The following is a 16,900-nucleotide window of genomic DNA, read 5'->3' as shown; positions in this document are numbered from 1 at the left end:
TTAATATATTAAAAGAAATAAAAGAATGTATGGTTACCACCCTACTGCTCCCGCTGTTATATCTTCCAGTTCCAGCTTTTCTTCCGTTCTGACAGCTTCTGATCATGTCCCCCTATTCTCTCAGCCAATTACGCAACTGAATGGGAGAGCGGGACAACATTCAAAACTGGCCAAATGGAAAAGAAGCCTGGACTGAAAGATCTCAGAGCAGGAGCAGCAGGGGAGCAAGGGAAGTAAGTATTCATTTTATTGTATTAATGTGCAAGGAAGTGGTTAATTAAGTTTTACATTTGCCCAGAAAACCCTTTCAAATCCCACATCCTCTAAAAATACTGGGATTACTCTGTTGACATAGTTACTGACAAAGTGAGCTACAGAAAACAGAAATTGTCTGCCTATTGTGTCTGCTTTAATGTATAAAAACATGTTTTTTTGTTATATGTAAACAGATAGATAAATAGATAGATTTCTCGTTAAAAGGGGTTATCCGGCGCTACAAAAACATGGCCACTTTCTTCCAGAGACAGCCCCACTCTTGTCTCAAGCTTGGGTGGGGTTTTGCTGCGCAGTATTATTGAAACAAATGGAGTTTAATTGCAAACCTCACCTAAACTGGAGACAGGAGTCGTTTTGTATCTAAAAGAATGCAGCCAAGTTTTTGTAGCACTGGATAACCCCTTAAATAGGAATCATAAGGGAAGTCAATGGTGACTTCTCCCCACCCTACAAGCCTTGATTGAGTAGGCTGATGGGGCAGGAAGGAGCCACTAGGCACCACCCTGATGACTCATGGTTCAGGCAATATAAAAAAGTGAGGAAAGGTTCCCTTTAAATATTATTATTTGCATATAATACAATCCTTTGAATTCCAAACCTGTTGAAAACCATAAATTACAAAAGATCATGTTACTTGGAGGCATAAATATAGCGTTCCAATATTCTTTATTATGGTGCATGGATAAATAAAAAATACTTATCTAGGACATATAAAAATTAAATCTTATCCCATAAAGACTGCTCTAAACTATTATTTTGTTACCACTATAATATTCATATCTTTTTGCTGAGTTTATGATTTTATAGAAAATATTTTAATAATATATTCGTCTGTAGTGTAGAAAAAAACACATAAATACGCATTCCAGGACACCCTAGGGCCACATCTGACCTCTGCAGCCACAAGGGAGTTGGATGCCCAGCATTTGTGTTCAGAGTATGTTGCCAAACCCTAACAGTTTAACTTCTCAACACTACTCTTGGGTACAAGAGCCCAGATACCTCTGCATGCCCTCATAGGTAGAAACACATAAAAACATTTTTTGCAAAAAATGAGAAAATACACAAGCACCATTTAGTCAGCCCATTTTAGTGATTTCCTATTTAGATATGTCCTTTCTTAAAAGGATTCAACGCTACAAAAACATGGCCACTTTCAGATGCAACACCACTCTTGTCTACAGTCCTGGTGTGGTTTGCAATTAAGCTCCATTCACTTCAAAACCTGCCCAAACTGGAGACGAGAGTGATGCTGTCTTTGGAAGAAAGTTGACATGTTTTTGTAGCACTGGATAACCCCTTTAACTTCTCTAAACCTAATATATTCTGAGATGTAAGGTGCGAGCTTGAAAGCATTTCACAACAAAATGATCCACAGAAACTTGATCACTAAGAATTCTTTTACATAGGCTGATTATCAACTACCTGGAACAATCACTGCTGATAATTAACCCATGTAAAAAGGGGTAGTGATCCGCTAATCATTTGTTGGCTGATTACATCTTTTGTATTAAGGGGCCTTTAGTGTATACTCTGTGTTAGTGTATGTGTGTGCATCCCATTTATTGTTATGTAAATTAAGCCCTTTGAGAAGTTTAAATCCTTAACTAAAGGAAAGGTAAGATTGGACACATCTGTACATACAGTAGTAGCACTCTCAGCTTTGCTCTGTAATCATAGATTCATAATCCTTCTATATGCTTTTTGAAATGCGTAGTGCACATGGCTACAACCCCCTGCTGTCCTAATTGACATATTTTCCAGAGAAGAAATAAGCACAAGAGACACACGGAGCAGTCACAGAAAGGACTTTAATTTCCCACTGCACCCAACTGCAATATCTCTCTCTCTCTCTCTCTGCAATGATATATGTGCTGAGGAGAGGGAGGTGACACATGTTTTTAATGTAAAAACTTGTGCTTGTCAATTCCAGATGATATCTCTTCCTGCTAGGTTCCAGAAAGGCTCCTGACTTGAGTTACTCAGAAAGGATCCAGACCAGCTAGATGTACAGAAGGTATATGGTGTCAGGACCCGAACAACATGGTCAACAAATCCCTCTAAGCTTTCCCTCTTTCTACTGCGCAGAAGGCCTTATACAGTAGGTTTGGGTATCGTGTCGTTTGTGCATAAGTCCTGTTTCCCTCTGATGACCCAGCGTGTCCATTCCCCATTTATAGGAAAGGTCACAGAGGGTTCCAGAAAGCTTGTGTGCTGGTCTCTCTCATGGTGTAAGGCACTGCTCCAAAGGGCTCAGCATTCATGTACCACAACCCAAGCAGAACAATATCCCTCTAAATCTCCAAACCAGAGGAGGGAGGGTCTTACAGGAGGGCAAAGATGTGGATCAGTTTTAGTTGGGGCAAGTTGGAGGAGCTTGTCAGAAAAATTCTTGGTTACCTCTTGGTTATCATATGGTGTTTGTCTTATTCTGCATCACACGGCAACATTGGGCTGTGGGGCTCTAGATAGACAACATTTGTGACCCTCAAGAAAGCAGTGCCCATGCTTCTTCCAAAGTAAATGCCTCATATACCAATGTAGAATAAATCTGTACACTTCAAGGAATCAATTAGATGTTCTCGACACAGTACACAACCTATGACAACATGACTAAACGTATCTTGACTGGATAAGAAAACCTGGCATGAACTTGGCTGATTCTCCCGCAACTACCTTGAATCCAATAATTTCTCTCTGCTTGGAAAGTGTACAGAGATATTAAACATAGCTACACAATGCAGAACTTCTGAGGTGCCCCTAACATGATTGCTGAGACATAAGGTGTCATAGGAAGTGTCCCTCCATGTTACCTCCTCCTTCAAAAATTGTGTGAACTACTGTACTCTTCACACGGTGCTCTCTAGCATCCACTCTGTGCTGCTAAATGTGACTCTTCGATGTCCAAGGTCAGCTTCTTGGTTGTGCAACTCCAAGGCGGACATGTGTCTCTTTGTCCGTGCCCTGCGAGGATAACTGTGGCTCTGGAACAGAGTGTAGTCTCCATCGAAGGAGAACCTATGTTGATAAGTCCTGGGAGGAGCTTTGGGTCCCACGTGTGCTTGCCCTTCTGTAATCAGACATAATGAGGTGGTGGAGCCCAATGCGCTGGTCTCTGTCTGGTCTCCTCCAGAAAGAGAAGACAAAAGAGCCACTGTTTGAAGATCACTAGATGTCTTAGTTCTCCTCTTGTCCATTTCCATCAGAGGAGCAGGAATAGGTGTACAAGGCTTGTTCTCCCCTTTACCAGCGTCTTTGCCCTCCATTGGGGTCTCTTTGGAAGATGGGGGCAATGGTTCATAGTTATTTTCTCCCAACTTGGCACAGGAATGAGCACAAGCCATGCCTTGTTGCCCATTTGTCTGGGAATATACATTACTGACCCTGGCTTTCCCTCCTTCCTCCTGGCCACTGTACACTTTATATCGAATCATCAGAATGATAATAAACACCAACACAGAAGCCACAATGATTCCTCCAATAATGATAATCATAGTTCCACCTAGAAACTGGGTGTGGAGTGGTTGACACTGTGCACCTTCTTCTTTCGTGTTGAACTGGACACATCCCACCACCCGAGTAGCAGTGAGTGAAGTCATCCCATCATCATAGACAGCCAGGACACAGAGGTCGTACTCCCGTCCGGGAGCCAAGTCATTAACCAAGAAGCTTCGATTACTCGGAGGGATCATCCTGAATGAAGAAAACAAAGAAAGTTTTCAAAAGTTGAGGACAAACTTGTTCCAAGGCAAGATCACTACAGTAGTAGGTAAGTCATTAAAGCAAAGTTGCCACTTAGAAAAACTTTTGATGCCCTAGAGACTGAACAATTCTTATTGGTCAGGTGAGACACATGCTTATTCCCTCGTCCTGTGTCATAAACCCTGGACAGCTGCATAGACTTGCATTTGGACTTTATCCAGCTCATGTTATAAAGAGCTGGGAGAAAATACACTAAGCATGCATTTCTCCTGATTAGATGGGATCATATGAAATACTTTTCAAATGACATGAACTGTGTGCTTTGAAGAAGTATTCCTGGCGGTAGTTTCTTTTAAAATATACTTGTGAATAGGTAATCTGAAATTAATAAAGTCTACTTATCTCCTTGGCCCCTGCAGTGCCACCACTGATCTGTCCCACAGTCTAGCCACTTCCAGCAAGGCCCACCTAGCCAATCAGTGCAGCGGTGTCCCGCCTCAGTCTCTAATTGGCTGAGTGGGCAAACAGCATCACAGCCCAAGAACCTGGAAGCAGCCGAACAGTGGGGCGGATTGGTAAGATATAAGCAGTGCCAATGAAGCCAGAGAGGTAAGTGTACTTACTAAAATAACTCCTAGTGGGCATCCTCTTATGCAACATTGAGCCACAAAGGTTTAGAAGGAGACAACTTTATTTAGAATTGACTCTAGGGTCCCTTGGGTCTTTTCCATATGGAATTATTCACAACTAACTTTTGATGGTGACCCTATTGATGGTGGACTATTGTAACATGCTCTGTATAGATAGAGGGTAGGTACTCTTGATCATTTTCTTTGATGGATAAAAAGAACATAATAATTAAGAATTTAAAATAGAGGAGGGGAAAGTTAAGCTAGGGAATGTATCCCGCTGGGATACTGATTTTTTTGTTTTTTATTAGTGGCCATGATGAGCTGGAAAACAAAAAAAAAACAGCACTCTCCTGTCACTGCTGTTCAAATTGTGCAAGGTAATTGCCTGGTGTCCTCCTGGCACAAGGAAGTGTCACTCACTGCCCGTGGCGGGACAACCGTCACGCCCAGTGATTGAGCGGGTGCTTGAGTGGAGACATCAACAGGTGGTGGTGGGTGAGCAGCAGGGACCTGGCACCATTGGAACAGAGGATCAGAATTGGTGGACTACTGCTTTAAAATATTGGGGTGTGACTCAAATTTCACACTTTTTCTTCTGTCATAGTATTTGGGCTGTTTATATTTTCAAGAGAGCAAGTGAGGTTTAATGCTTTTTTAAGTAGCTTTCAAGGCTCATTAAGCAGAAGCGATAAATATTTGTGACCAGCTGGGAGTTTTCGGCAGGAAACCAGCAGAAGGACAAAGGATAGAAGAAGATAGAAAACTCTGAACATGGTGATATCCATATGTGCAACACCGATGATTTCTCACATCTTATAAATCACAGTTTTACCTTTTGTTGTTAAATTTTCTGCTTCTAAATACCTCCTTTCTCTAATCGTAAGAAATACAAATAGTATAATAAATTGTACTGTACATAATTGTGGAAGGCAACATAAACCTGTGAAGCACTTGATGCTTGACTTGTAATGGGGGGAAGGGAATGGAGGATAAAAACTAGATAGACGTGCCGGATCAATAAATCACATGGGGTTGAGTTAGTGCAGCGGGCCGGTTAATGCACTCGTTGCAGTCTACAGACAAAGGCGTAATTACGTTCTTTGGGTTTTAAGCTGTGTTAGTTATGCTATTTTTGTTTCTGTGTACTGTATCCTATGAAATGCAGAGTAGGATCTCTGGATATACTGCATTTCTTAATAGATGGTTGATGGAAAAACAGACAGACCGATCATACATATACAGCAAACCATCACCTCATTTCGTCATCCATATACAGAATATAAGGAAAAATGTGTTTATATAGTGTCTGATCACTAACTACATTGCCATCCTGTATGTATACAGTGCAGCAGTGTCAGACTGGCCTAACAGAGGACCGGAGGATCGTCCCTTGGGCCCCCAGCTTTAGAGTCTGCATAAACTGACTGACATATTGTTTTGCACTGGTTCTTTATTGGTGGGCTCCAAGGCTCATTTCCTCATTTCCCCCCAGATACCTAAGTCCGACACTGCAGTGCAGTATAATTTCGTCAATGATAACAAAATAGGCATCATAAATATGTAGGTGGAGTCATCCACCACTCACCACTGTTTGCTGCATAAATGGCCTCCATGCCAAACTATTAAGAAGGCGTTACTGGCGTGGGAATCAGTGTAATATCTGATTTAATTTAAAGGGCACTAGTGATCTCCTCAAAGGGGTTAGCCAGTGTTTGATAACGTTCATAATACTACTGCTGTTAAATAGAAGACAACAAAGAGCCCATGCTTACCTCTCTGCCCTCCCCCTGTGTCCTGCTACGGATCTCCGGTGTTCATTGCTGATCGCAGCCTCCTCCACTTCCGTGACAAACTCTCTCACGAGCGACAGCCCACTCAGCCAATCACTGGCCACAGTGCTGTCCTGTCTCAATCAGTAATTGGCTGTGCTTGCTGTCACTCCTAAGATGATTTGCGAGGTGATTGCGATCAGCAAGGAACTCCGGAAATCAGAAGGAGGACACTGGGGGAGTGCGGAGAGGTGAGCATAGGCTCATTTTTGTTTTCTAAAGCAGCAATATATTAAAAGTTACCTAACATTGGATAACCCCTTTAATAAAACCAGGGGAAATTGACATTCCAGTAGGAGTAATATTGGCTACCTTTGACATTGTTCAGATGGTTTGCTATGTTCAGACGTGGTGAGACACAGGCCGTTCCATGACCCGGTCAGGTCATGGAACCACCCGTGTCAGAAAAGATCATCCCGGGCGGTACTGCAGTACGGCTGGATGATTTTTACCACCACTGAATTCCGGCCGCACGCTCCATTGTAAGCAGTGAGGAATTATAATGTGGGCGCACACGGATGCACCCGTATCAGAATTCCCCACTGCTCACAATGAAGCTTGCAGCCGGAAGGGTTTTCTGCGGCCGCTTTTCAATTACATGTCAGTTTCTCGCTGCGCTGCTAGGGATCCCGGCCCAGAGTGTGTACCATGTGTATACACTCCAAACAGGATTCCATTGAAGGCAGCACTACGTAAGCTACATAGTAATCACGGCCGTTGTTGTAAATCAGCAACAACGGCCATGATTATTATGTAGCTTACGTAATGTTAACATAGCCTTAGCCTGTATCTTTCTACTGCACACAATGCAGGCATGGCAGTGGTTACAAAGGCCAGGGCTAGATAAATCTATTCCTTATTTTTGGTTGACTTACTAGAGTTGGTGTTATCCAACAATAACTTTATGTTTGAGAACATTTTATATATCCAGAAGAAAGGTGTGGCCATGGGCGCCAACTGCCGCCAATATTTATGTTGCTGTGCTGGAGGAACATTACATCTTTGGATCCCACCATTTCAGCCAAGTACTGGGGTGGTGGAGATTCATAGGTGATATCATGTTTGACATTGAATGATGGTGTCTTACATACTGCCCTATTCACAAAAGAGACTTGTCACCCAAGGGCCATGGTGAACAGCTCTCTGCATCGCACAATATCTGCTTTGATTGGCATGTGGGTAGTGTATGAGATATGCGGGCTTAGGGACTGATTGCACTGGCGTCCATTATATATGGTTGACATCATTGTAAGTGCGCTAATCTCTTATGCACTGACACCTATATTGTGAGGGTGCATTTGGGGAAGCTTGCTTATACTATGGTATGTAGAGGGGATGGAGTTCCCTTATTGATTATGCTCCATATATGTGCCGGTTGCAGTAAAGCTCCATTTATATAAGACCACTTAGCTCTTGTTCCTGCCATCATAGCAGCTGTGATGATCGGTGCGTTATTTTTCATAGCTGTTTTTTTTGTTATGTTTAGGCTAGGTTCACACTATGTAAAAATGACGTCCATCTTTCATAATAACGGCCTTCCTGCAGGGTTGACACACTGGAGAAACTAGTAAGTAGCAGGACCTGGCATAATGGGGATTGGGGTAGTTTGACTATGTGGGCATATGACTGTTCGTTTTTAACTTTTGGCGCACCCTTTACTTTTATTAAATGGGTTAGTAATAATATAATGATGCCAAATAAGTATATACAGTAGCTATATCTCTATCTATCTATCTATCTATCTATCTATCTGTCTGTCTGTCTGTCTGTCTGTCTGTCTATCTATCTATCTATCTATCTATCTATCTATCTATCTATCTATCTCCTATCTATCTATCTCCTATCTATCTATCTATCTATCTATCTCTCTGTCTGTCTCTCTAGCTATCTATTTTATAATGTTTCAGTACTTTTCACAATAAAAGCATATTTTCTGGGGGAAAAAAGTCATGTTTTCCTCACTATATTCTATGACTTATAACATATATATTACTCTTGAACATATATTACTATTGATGTAGCCAATACTATACATAGGATTAGGTTTTTTTTTCCAGAAGGTCATGGTTTTTATTAGTGACATATTAGTGCATTTCATTTATTGATTTATTTTTAAAAATCCATTTTTTTGTCATTTCCTTTGCAGTAATAAACAAAAGTCATTATTACTTTGTTAGTACTAATAACTAATCTTTAAAAGGAACTTTTTTTTTTAGTACTGCAATCATTTTTTTTAATCAAATAGAGGATGATTTTCTTTTTTTATTGAGATTATTTTTGTTTTTTTAATAAAATGTATTCAATATCATTTTTGTATTTTTTTTCCTCCTAGTGTTCACTACTACCTATCAGTGTTAGGCTATGTTCCCATTACGTTTCTTTCTCTACGTTTAAGGGAGGAAAAAATTGCTCTTTGGATGTGTCTTTAATTCAAAAGTTCATTGAATTTAATAGTAAAAACGGTGAAAGAACGATGAAAAAAGAAGAACTGTGTGTGAACGGTAAAGTAAAACAGTGTAAGTATAAGTATAAGTTATAAAGTGTAAGTATAAATTAACGTCCAGTGTTTGCAAAAGATGTCCGAAAATAATTGTCATGATCGTTATTTTGACATCTATTGCATTGAAGTCAATTAAATTGCGGAAAAAAATTGACCTATTTTTAAATAGAAAAATATAGTGTGAACATAGCCTTATACTTAGAGTCAACCTATTAGGCTAATACAGTGACATGGCCTAATAGGACAATACAGATGGGAACCTGAGGGGCTTTGTTAGGGTGGTCTACTAGAGTAAGAGAGAATCCTTCTGTGGTCCCAGGTGCTGATGCAGTTATGGATCCAGCAGAAGACAACCCCAATTTGCAGGTGACTTTAGAACCAGTCACTAGGGTATATTCCTCATCAGGATGGTGAACTCTTAAACCTTACTGATGCTAAGTACTGTGTGTACAATGATAGAAGGTGGAAATATACATGTTCTTTAAGTAGTTAACCACAGGAAACCTTGTCCTACACTGTCGGTGTCTGAAAGTGCTACTACACTAATCCAAACCTGATCCACAAATGATGTCCGGGAGGAGTTACCCGAACACATAGGGTGATCCGCTGGTCCTGCCAATATTGGTGGGTTCAACCAATTTTCTCTTATTTCTTTGGTAGCCTTGAGGAGCCCTGTATAGAATGATTTACTGTATGGTCATAGGTTCTGCCAACCCTATGGAGAATATGAGACAAATAGGAACATTCCCACAAAATGTTCTACCTTTTACTAGTTACAGTATCATCAATATATTCTATGCAATATGTTTAGTTAAACTCTGCACGTTAATCTGCCTTGTATCTACATGTTAAGCAGATTTTATTCCTCCATAATGTTTATCTATGGCAAATATTCCCACCCTGTAACGCTCAGCAAGCCTGACTTGTCCCATTATAAACTGTTTGCAGTGTGTGACATTCTCTTTCTTTACACTTAGGGGAATCTCATTATGGTGATGCTGGGCCGATCGTATCTCACCAGTTCTTCCGTAGCGATGGATTCTTTCATGGTAAGAAATATCTGGAGAAATAATGCGAAAGACTCGTAGATGGTATAATACACAGGAACAGAAAAATAGTGTGTTTTTTGGAGCAACCTTCTCGATTACAGTAATATAATTAAGGATACGTTAGGATTCTTACTGAGACTATGAGACTTCCTGTACAGTGTATGTGTATATAACTAGAGACAAACAAACCATTTTCTTAGACTAAACAAAAGGGAAGGATACTTAAATGTTATCCTCTTCCTTTATTCAAAGAATTATATTGCGAGCCTTCTTTCGGTAAAGACCATCCCCACCCAAGCTGCAGCTAAGTCAACCAATCAACATATAACAATGGAAATCAAGCCAACCAATCTCAAAATAGCAGTAGGAATGAGGATCAATGTTCCCACCCCTGAGCTGCATCTGAGTCAATCTATCTACATATAACAATGAGAATCAATATTCCCACCCCTGAGCTGCATCTAAGCCAACCAATCTACATATAACAACGAGAATCAATATTCCCACCCCTGAGCTGCATCTAAGCCAACCAATCTACATATAACAATGAGAATCAATATTCCCCCCCCTGAGCTGCATCTAAACCAACCAATCTAAATATAACAATGAGAATCAATATTCCCGCCCATGAGTTGCATCTAAGCCAACCAATCTAAATATAACAAAGAGAATCAATATACCCGCCCATGAGTTGCATCTAAGCCAACCAATCTACATATAACAATGAGAATGAATATTCCCGCCCATGAGCTGCATCTAAGCCAATCAGTATTCACATACCAATGGGATGGAAGCTATCTTTCTTTTTACACAGCAGAGGGCTCTCCAGACAATAGGGCAGGGCTAAGACTGCGTCCTCTACCCCTTAACACTGTTCTACTTTATGAGCCTCCACCTAAAATGGTATTTTACTACCCTCATAGGAGATACAAACTGGTTACATTCATAGTTGTAATTCAGAATGTACAGTGTTAGTAGTTCTCTATCTTGACTGGTAGTTGTAACATCTAGTGCCATATGTTTGGAAATACCATTTTAAATCCTAAATCAAGTCTCAGCCCAGTTTTGGGGAGTTGTCTAGGAATAGTGTTGGACAGATTTGAGGAAACTATCCTGGTTTAGCAACTTCTCTCGAACGCCCAGCATTTGATTCCTGGCATCTGGAGAAGTTGGATGTCGCCTTAGGGACTTCTGGAAAACATGAATACAGCCTATGGCCTATGGCTGTTTCCATGTTTTCCTGGCAGAAATAGGGCGGCACCCAACTTCCCAAGACACCGGGAATGAAATGCCAACCGTACACATCTCAAGTCCACTCAACAATATTCAGGAATTAATGTCTTTTCATAGAAATTATATGATATCATATACTGACTGACTGCTACTGATATGACCACCAATAATTCTCACCTGTATACTAAAGAGTCATCTAAGGAGCTATTATACTGAATTTGGTACATGCGGATCCCAGGTATATGACGCTCCGATGGCCACTGGATGACAACTGAGGTTGACTTCAACTTGTCCACCACAATCCTCCTGTCTTGTAAATTCTTGGTGTCATTAGATCCAGACTTAGTTGAAGTTGTGATATCAGAAGACCCAGGATCAGGTTCCTTAATATGAGCTGTGTTGTTCACCAGCAATGGAAGGGGTACTATTGCCAATTCCACCGGAGCAGTGGTCTCACCAGCCGCATTAGATGCTATACAAGTAAATATACCACTATCTTTTAGTGTTGTAATGTTAATATCTAGAGTTCCATTGTCATGAGCTACAATCCGTGTTGTATTATGAATAAGTTTTCCATCTGGACCTATCCAGTGGACTGATGGTTCGGGATCGCCTACTGCTTTGCACTTAAGGCTGACGCTTTGTCCTTCCATGACAAATGTTTTGCTGGCATAGTGTTTGGTAATTAGGGGAGGCTCACAGATAAACTCCTCCTCTTGAATTGACCAAAAATACTTGTCGGTTAGTTGTTCCGGGGAGGCACAGGTCTCCAGATCATCCTCCCTTGTCAGTCGTCTCAGCCATAACAGTTCACAATTACAATGTAGGGGATTTCCTCCAAAGCTTATGGCCAAAGATGAAGCACTGTTACCTCTTGAACTTGCCAATACTTGGGACTTTAGAAAGAGGTTATCTGGAGGCAATTTGTGCAAGCGATTAGACGTCATGTCAAGTCTCACAAGCTTTTGCAACATTGTGAATGTTCCTTCTGCAATGTAGTCAATCAAATTATGGTCTAGAGTTAATGAGTTAAGATTCACCATTTGGCCAATGTCTTCCCAGGGCAGTTCTTCAAGGTTATTGTAGGACAAGTCAAGATCCTCCACAGTGGCAAGAAACTCGTGGAATGCCCCAGGCTGTATAGTATTTATCTGGTTGTTACCTAAAATGAGATGACGCAAATTGCCCAAACCGCGAAAGTGCTCATTCCTTAGGGCAGAAAGTCTGTTGCTGTTCATATGCAAGGCTCTTAGAGAACGAAGGTCAGAGAATGCCAATGGTACAATTTGGCTTATAGTGTTCCGTGACAATGTCAAGTGCACTAAATTGGTCATGTTGCTGAAGTCCTTGCGTCGAATGATGGTGATAAAATTATCTGTAAGTCGCAACTCCACTGTCCTGCGATCAATAGCTGGTGGAACGAAGAGAAGTCCTGTCTTGGCACACAGCATGGTGAGAGTTGGAGAGTTGGTCTGACAGATGCAGCGACCGGGGCAATGCTGTGCTCTCCCAAAGTACCCCAGAGCTCCCATCAGCAACAGGCATAGCAACTTCTCCATGGCCCCTTGGCCAAAAGAGTCTTAAGAGAAGAGAAAGAGAGAAAGAAAAGTCCATTAAGTACCTTTTTATAATTACAAATATTAACTATTAACAGATTTGCATAAACAATTCATTTTGTCTTCACCAATTAAGACCCTGGGGCTGCAAATTATCAACTTTTTAATAATTTCTGTAAAAATTTCTAAGAAAAGTATTATGAAACCCTCAAGTCTATCAATCCAGCATACTGGGTAAGTGATTACAGTCAGATGGGGGTTATTTATGAGAACATATTCCTGGGAAAAAGATGATGTTTCTTGAAGAAAATAATCAGATTCTGTCATTTCTGAAGTGCTGCCTAGGGTAATATCTAAGTAGTTGCTATGGGTGGTGTGAACCCTTCCACGGCTTCTCATAGACGTCCCTGAATACTGCAGACAAAGAGATCCCTTTCTGTTCAGTTTAGTGACTGAGACTCCACAAGTGTAAAATAAAATCCACGTATTATAATGAAATTAACAAGAGACATCATAATGGCTTCACTTACAGCATATTTATTTGGCTATTAAGGCGGTATATAGAGCTGATAGAGTGCATGTATGAGAATAACATTGTCAGGAATTGCTAGTATTGTGCTTGCCATGGAAAAAGGAATTATTGACCGGCTTAAAATTATTGCCTACATTTTTTAGAATGAATACTCACATACTCTCTGTACATGCATCGTATACATATTACATATAGTTCTTCAATAATATACAGTAATTATATAGTGTTCTTGTTACATCACCAAACTAGCTGCAAGAAGACAGCTCCATACATTGTATAGTGACTGTGCTGGGTTACTGCAGCTCAAGTCGGGAACAGGAGTGGATGTTGGGCTGCAGTAACCCAGTGTGGCCATTACATAGTCTATAGATTTTTAAACTCTCCCCGTTATTTGTATATATGGGTGCTGCAGTTCTGTCAAACAGATGAACAGTGGGGTAGCTGAATGCCAGAACCCAACTGATTTGATATTGGCCGCCTATTTTGAGAAGAGACCATCAATAAAAACATCCTTTTTTGGGACCTAATGTAATAGGAACTCTTATATACCATGTATTGTTATGTGGTAGGGCTACTTTATCACCTGCCCGGCAATAAGAGGGGTTGTAGTGGCCTCTCCATTAGTACAGGAATAATAACTGTAAGTGCCCAGACCATCAGGACCAGCTGTGCTCTCTTCTGACCACACACATCACTCTCGTAGAGCCAACTCTGGATATGATCCAAATAAACAGTACTAGGGCTGAGTACTTGATAGCACAGGGTGATGTCCAGGAGGCTGTTAACTCCAAATCCAGTCCACACAATGCAAAGAAACCACAAGCTATTGCATAACTATAAGTAAAAAGCCAACTTTACCCTTTGTGCTCGATGACGGATTACAGACCTAGGCAGATCTCCTTCACTCCTCCCCAACTTTACGATCTCCGAGGTCAGGCTGGTGGTAGTTACGCTCGAGTGAAGGAGATCTGCTACATCTTGAATCCATCATCCAGCACAAGGGATGAAGTTGGCCTTGTGCTTGAACTGGGTTTGTACATCTGATGATGTTGAAGTAAATAAGACAAAAGAACACAGTTATGCTGTAGCTCTATGTGTGAGCTCTGGATATAACCCTTTATCCAACACTTGTCTATCATTTTTAAATATATTGGATAGATAGAAAAACACTCAAATTATAAATCCATAGAGACACAAATTATAAATGCATAGATTTACCAACAACATCTGCTGAAAGTTTGTTCCAAGCATCTACTACTCTTTCAGAAAAGTAATATTTTCTTATGTTGCTTCTGATCTTGCCCCAAATTACTTCAGATCTCCCTCTTGAACATTATTTAGCCCTTTTTAAAGGTTTAAAACAAGTCCACCTTTTCCCATTGTTTCTCCAGACTATACAGATTTACATCCTTAAAAGCAAATTCCAGGAAAATTAACTGTGGATAGGGAAAATTTAGGAGATTGCGGGGGGTACAACCTCTGTACCCCCCTACTGATCTCTGTATCGGGCCCCCAGCTTCTGTATTATGAATAGAGCCATGGGTACGGCACTTGACCCATGGCTCTATTCATCCCTATAGAGCGATGGAAAGAGCCAAGTATGCCAGAAAAGGGCCGTACTCAGCTCTTTTTGTTGATTCCATAGGAATAAATAGAGCCGTGGGTCACGGGCCATACCCATGGCTCTATTTATAATACAGAAGCTGGGGGCCTCATACAGAGATCAGTGGGGGGTACAGAGGTTGGAACCCCCACAATCTCTTAATTTTCCCCTATCCCTGGGATAAGGGAAAAGTTATTTGATAATCTGATAGAGGATTCTTCTTTCCCCCAGGTGCATTATTTTACATTTGGAAACCTTGAACTGCAGTTTCCATAGTTTGAACCACTTATTTAGTAAAGCTAAAACCTTTATCCATATTACTGACACCTCCAGGAATATCAATCCTATTGCACACTTTTGTTCCATCAACAAACAGACAAACCTTACCTACCAAACCTTCTCCTATGTCATTTGCCTTACCTACCAAACCTTCTCCTATGTCACTATCCTTACCTACCAAACCTGTCCTATGTCACTAACAAACATATTAAAAAGAAAAGGACCTAGAACGGACCCTGTTCACCATTTGTAAGCAGTTCCTACTCGGAATATACACCATCAATAACAACGCTCTAATATCTATCCTTCAGCCAACAACAAATCCACAAACTATCCAGGGAGTAAGTCCAATTGTCACATCATTTGTGCAAGTAGAGGTAAGGTAATATAGTAGGTACATTACGCTAGTGATATCAGTGAATAAAGTCTTTTTTTATATAATCAAATTACAAGAATATAATAAAACATGATTTGCCTTTTCCATAGAACGTTCCAGCTGCAGATGTAATAATAAAACTTTTCCTGGTTACTCTCATATTTCAAGTGTAAGTAAAAATGTGAAAAACCTGAGTCGGCCATCTGTATGGCAGCTATTGATCTGGGAGGTTGATTGAAAGTATCAGCTGTCACGCTTTGCTTTATAGGACTGAGTTTTCCTGCGTCATTACTAAACCTTAGGCTCCCCGACCTAGTTCATGCTCCGGAGATGACAGATTAGAGAAATAATCAGACTCATTACACGTATGGATTATTTACAGTAATTCAATGATTACAAATCATATGGGATCAATGCAGAATGAAAGGATACACTAAAATCCCATCAGCTTGGTCTCTTTTATATATTTTTCATTTTAACTTTGTCTCCCAATTCTTAACCAGCTACATGCAGTATGGTTCTATTTTTTTGAGCAACGTCTATAAGTGCTGGGCTTGAGCTTCTTATTGTTCTAGGGGTCCAATTTTATTGGGCCCCTACTAGTGATGGATAAATTGATTCATTGCAATTAAATTTGTTCAAAATTTATTTTGGACGAATTGCTTCCAATTGAGGTTTACAGGGTTAGCATTAGGGGTTAGTTAGGGTTAAGTACAGTAAGGGACAGAGTTGGATACAGTCCTAGGAGACCTCAGAGTGTCTTACATGACTTTCTAGGGCAATCGAGGCACTTACAAATTCTAATACAAAGCAAATTCAGTGGCCAATTTGATCAAACCTAAAATTCATCCATGGAAATGGGACTAGTCATTACCATTAGATGTAGATGTTCCATGTACCACCATATGAGACCAACTAGTATTGAGCAGATGAAAAGAGAGGCCAAACTGTTTGGGTTCAGCAACGTTCTCCGGACTCAACGCTTGGCATTTGACTCCCCATGGCTGCAGAAGTTGGATGCCACCCTAGGGAGTCCTGGAAAACACATATACAGCCTTTGGCCAAGATTTTTAAGGACTCCCTAGGATTGCATCGAACCTCCGAAGCTCTGGGAACTCAAATGACGAGCGTTTGGGTTCAGAGAACATTGCCAAACCTAAAAAGTGTGACCTCTCTAGCTCCACACTAGTGCCAACATACAATCGGAGTATTCCAATAGAAATTTCATGCTGGTACTCGCACCAATCACTGAAATGTGTTACTGTTTGGTTACCATTTTTGACATCAAAACTTCCGATATGTCAAAAATTTGTAACGATACATAGTCCTTATC

The 16,900-nt window shown here is 40.7% G+C and overlaps 1 protein-coding gene across 2 annotated transcripts in view; it reads right to left on the bottom strand.

The window, feature by feature from the left end:
• Nucleotides 1-2,051: 2,051 nt before the first annotated feature.
• LRFN1 (leucine rich repeat and fibronectin type III domain containing 1) overlaps nucleotides 2,052-16,900 on the bottom strand; it is a 139,920-nt gene continuing 125,071 nt past the window's right edge. For both annotated transcript variants that reach the window (XM_069942622.1, XM_069942623.1), the window contains exons 3-4: nucleotides 11,399-12,800; nucleotides 2,052-3,969 (exon numbers count right to left, since the gene is read on the bottom strand). In XM_069942622.1, coding sequence (XP_069798723.1) covers nucleotides 3,126-3,969; nucleotides 11,399-12,780 — 2,226 coding nt within the window. In that variant the 5' untranslated portion in view covers nucleotides 12,781-12,800 and the 3' untranslated portion in view covers nucleotides 2,052-3,125. The remainder of the gene's footprint in view (nucleotides 3,970-11,398; nucleotides 12,801-16,900) is intronic.

Source organism: Dendropsophus ebraccatus, chromosome 10 (genome assembly GCF_027789765.1).
Source record: "Dendropsophus ebraccatus isolate aDenEbr1 chromosome 10, aDenEbr1.pat, whole genome shotgun sequence".
NCBI lineage: Eukaryota > Metazoa > Chordata > Amphibia > Anura > Hylidae > Dendropsophus > Dendropsophus ebraccatus.
The sequence above is the reverse complement of the archived record's forward strand: the minus strand, read 5'-3'. Positions and strand labels throughout refer to the sequence as shown.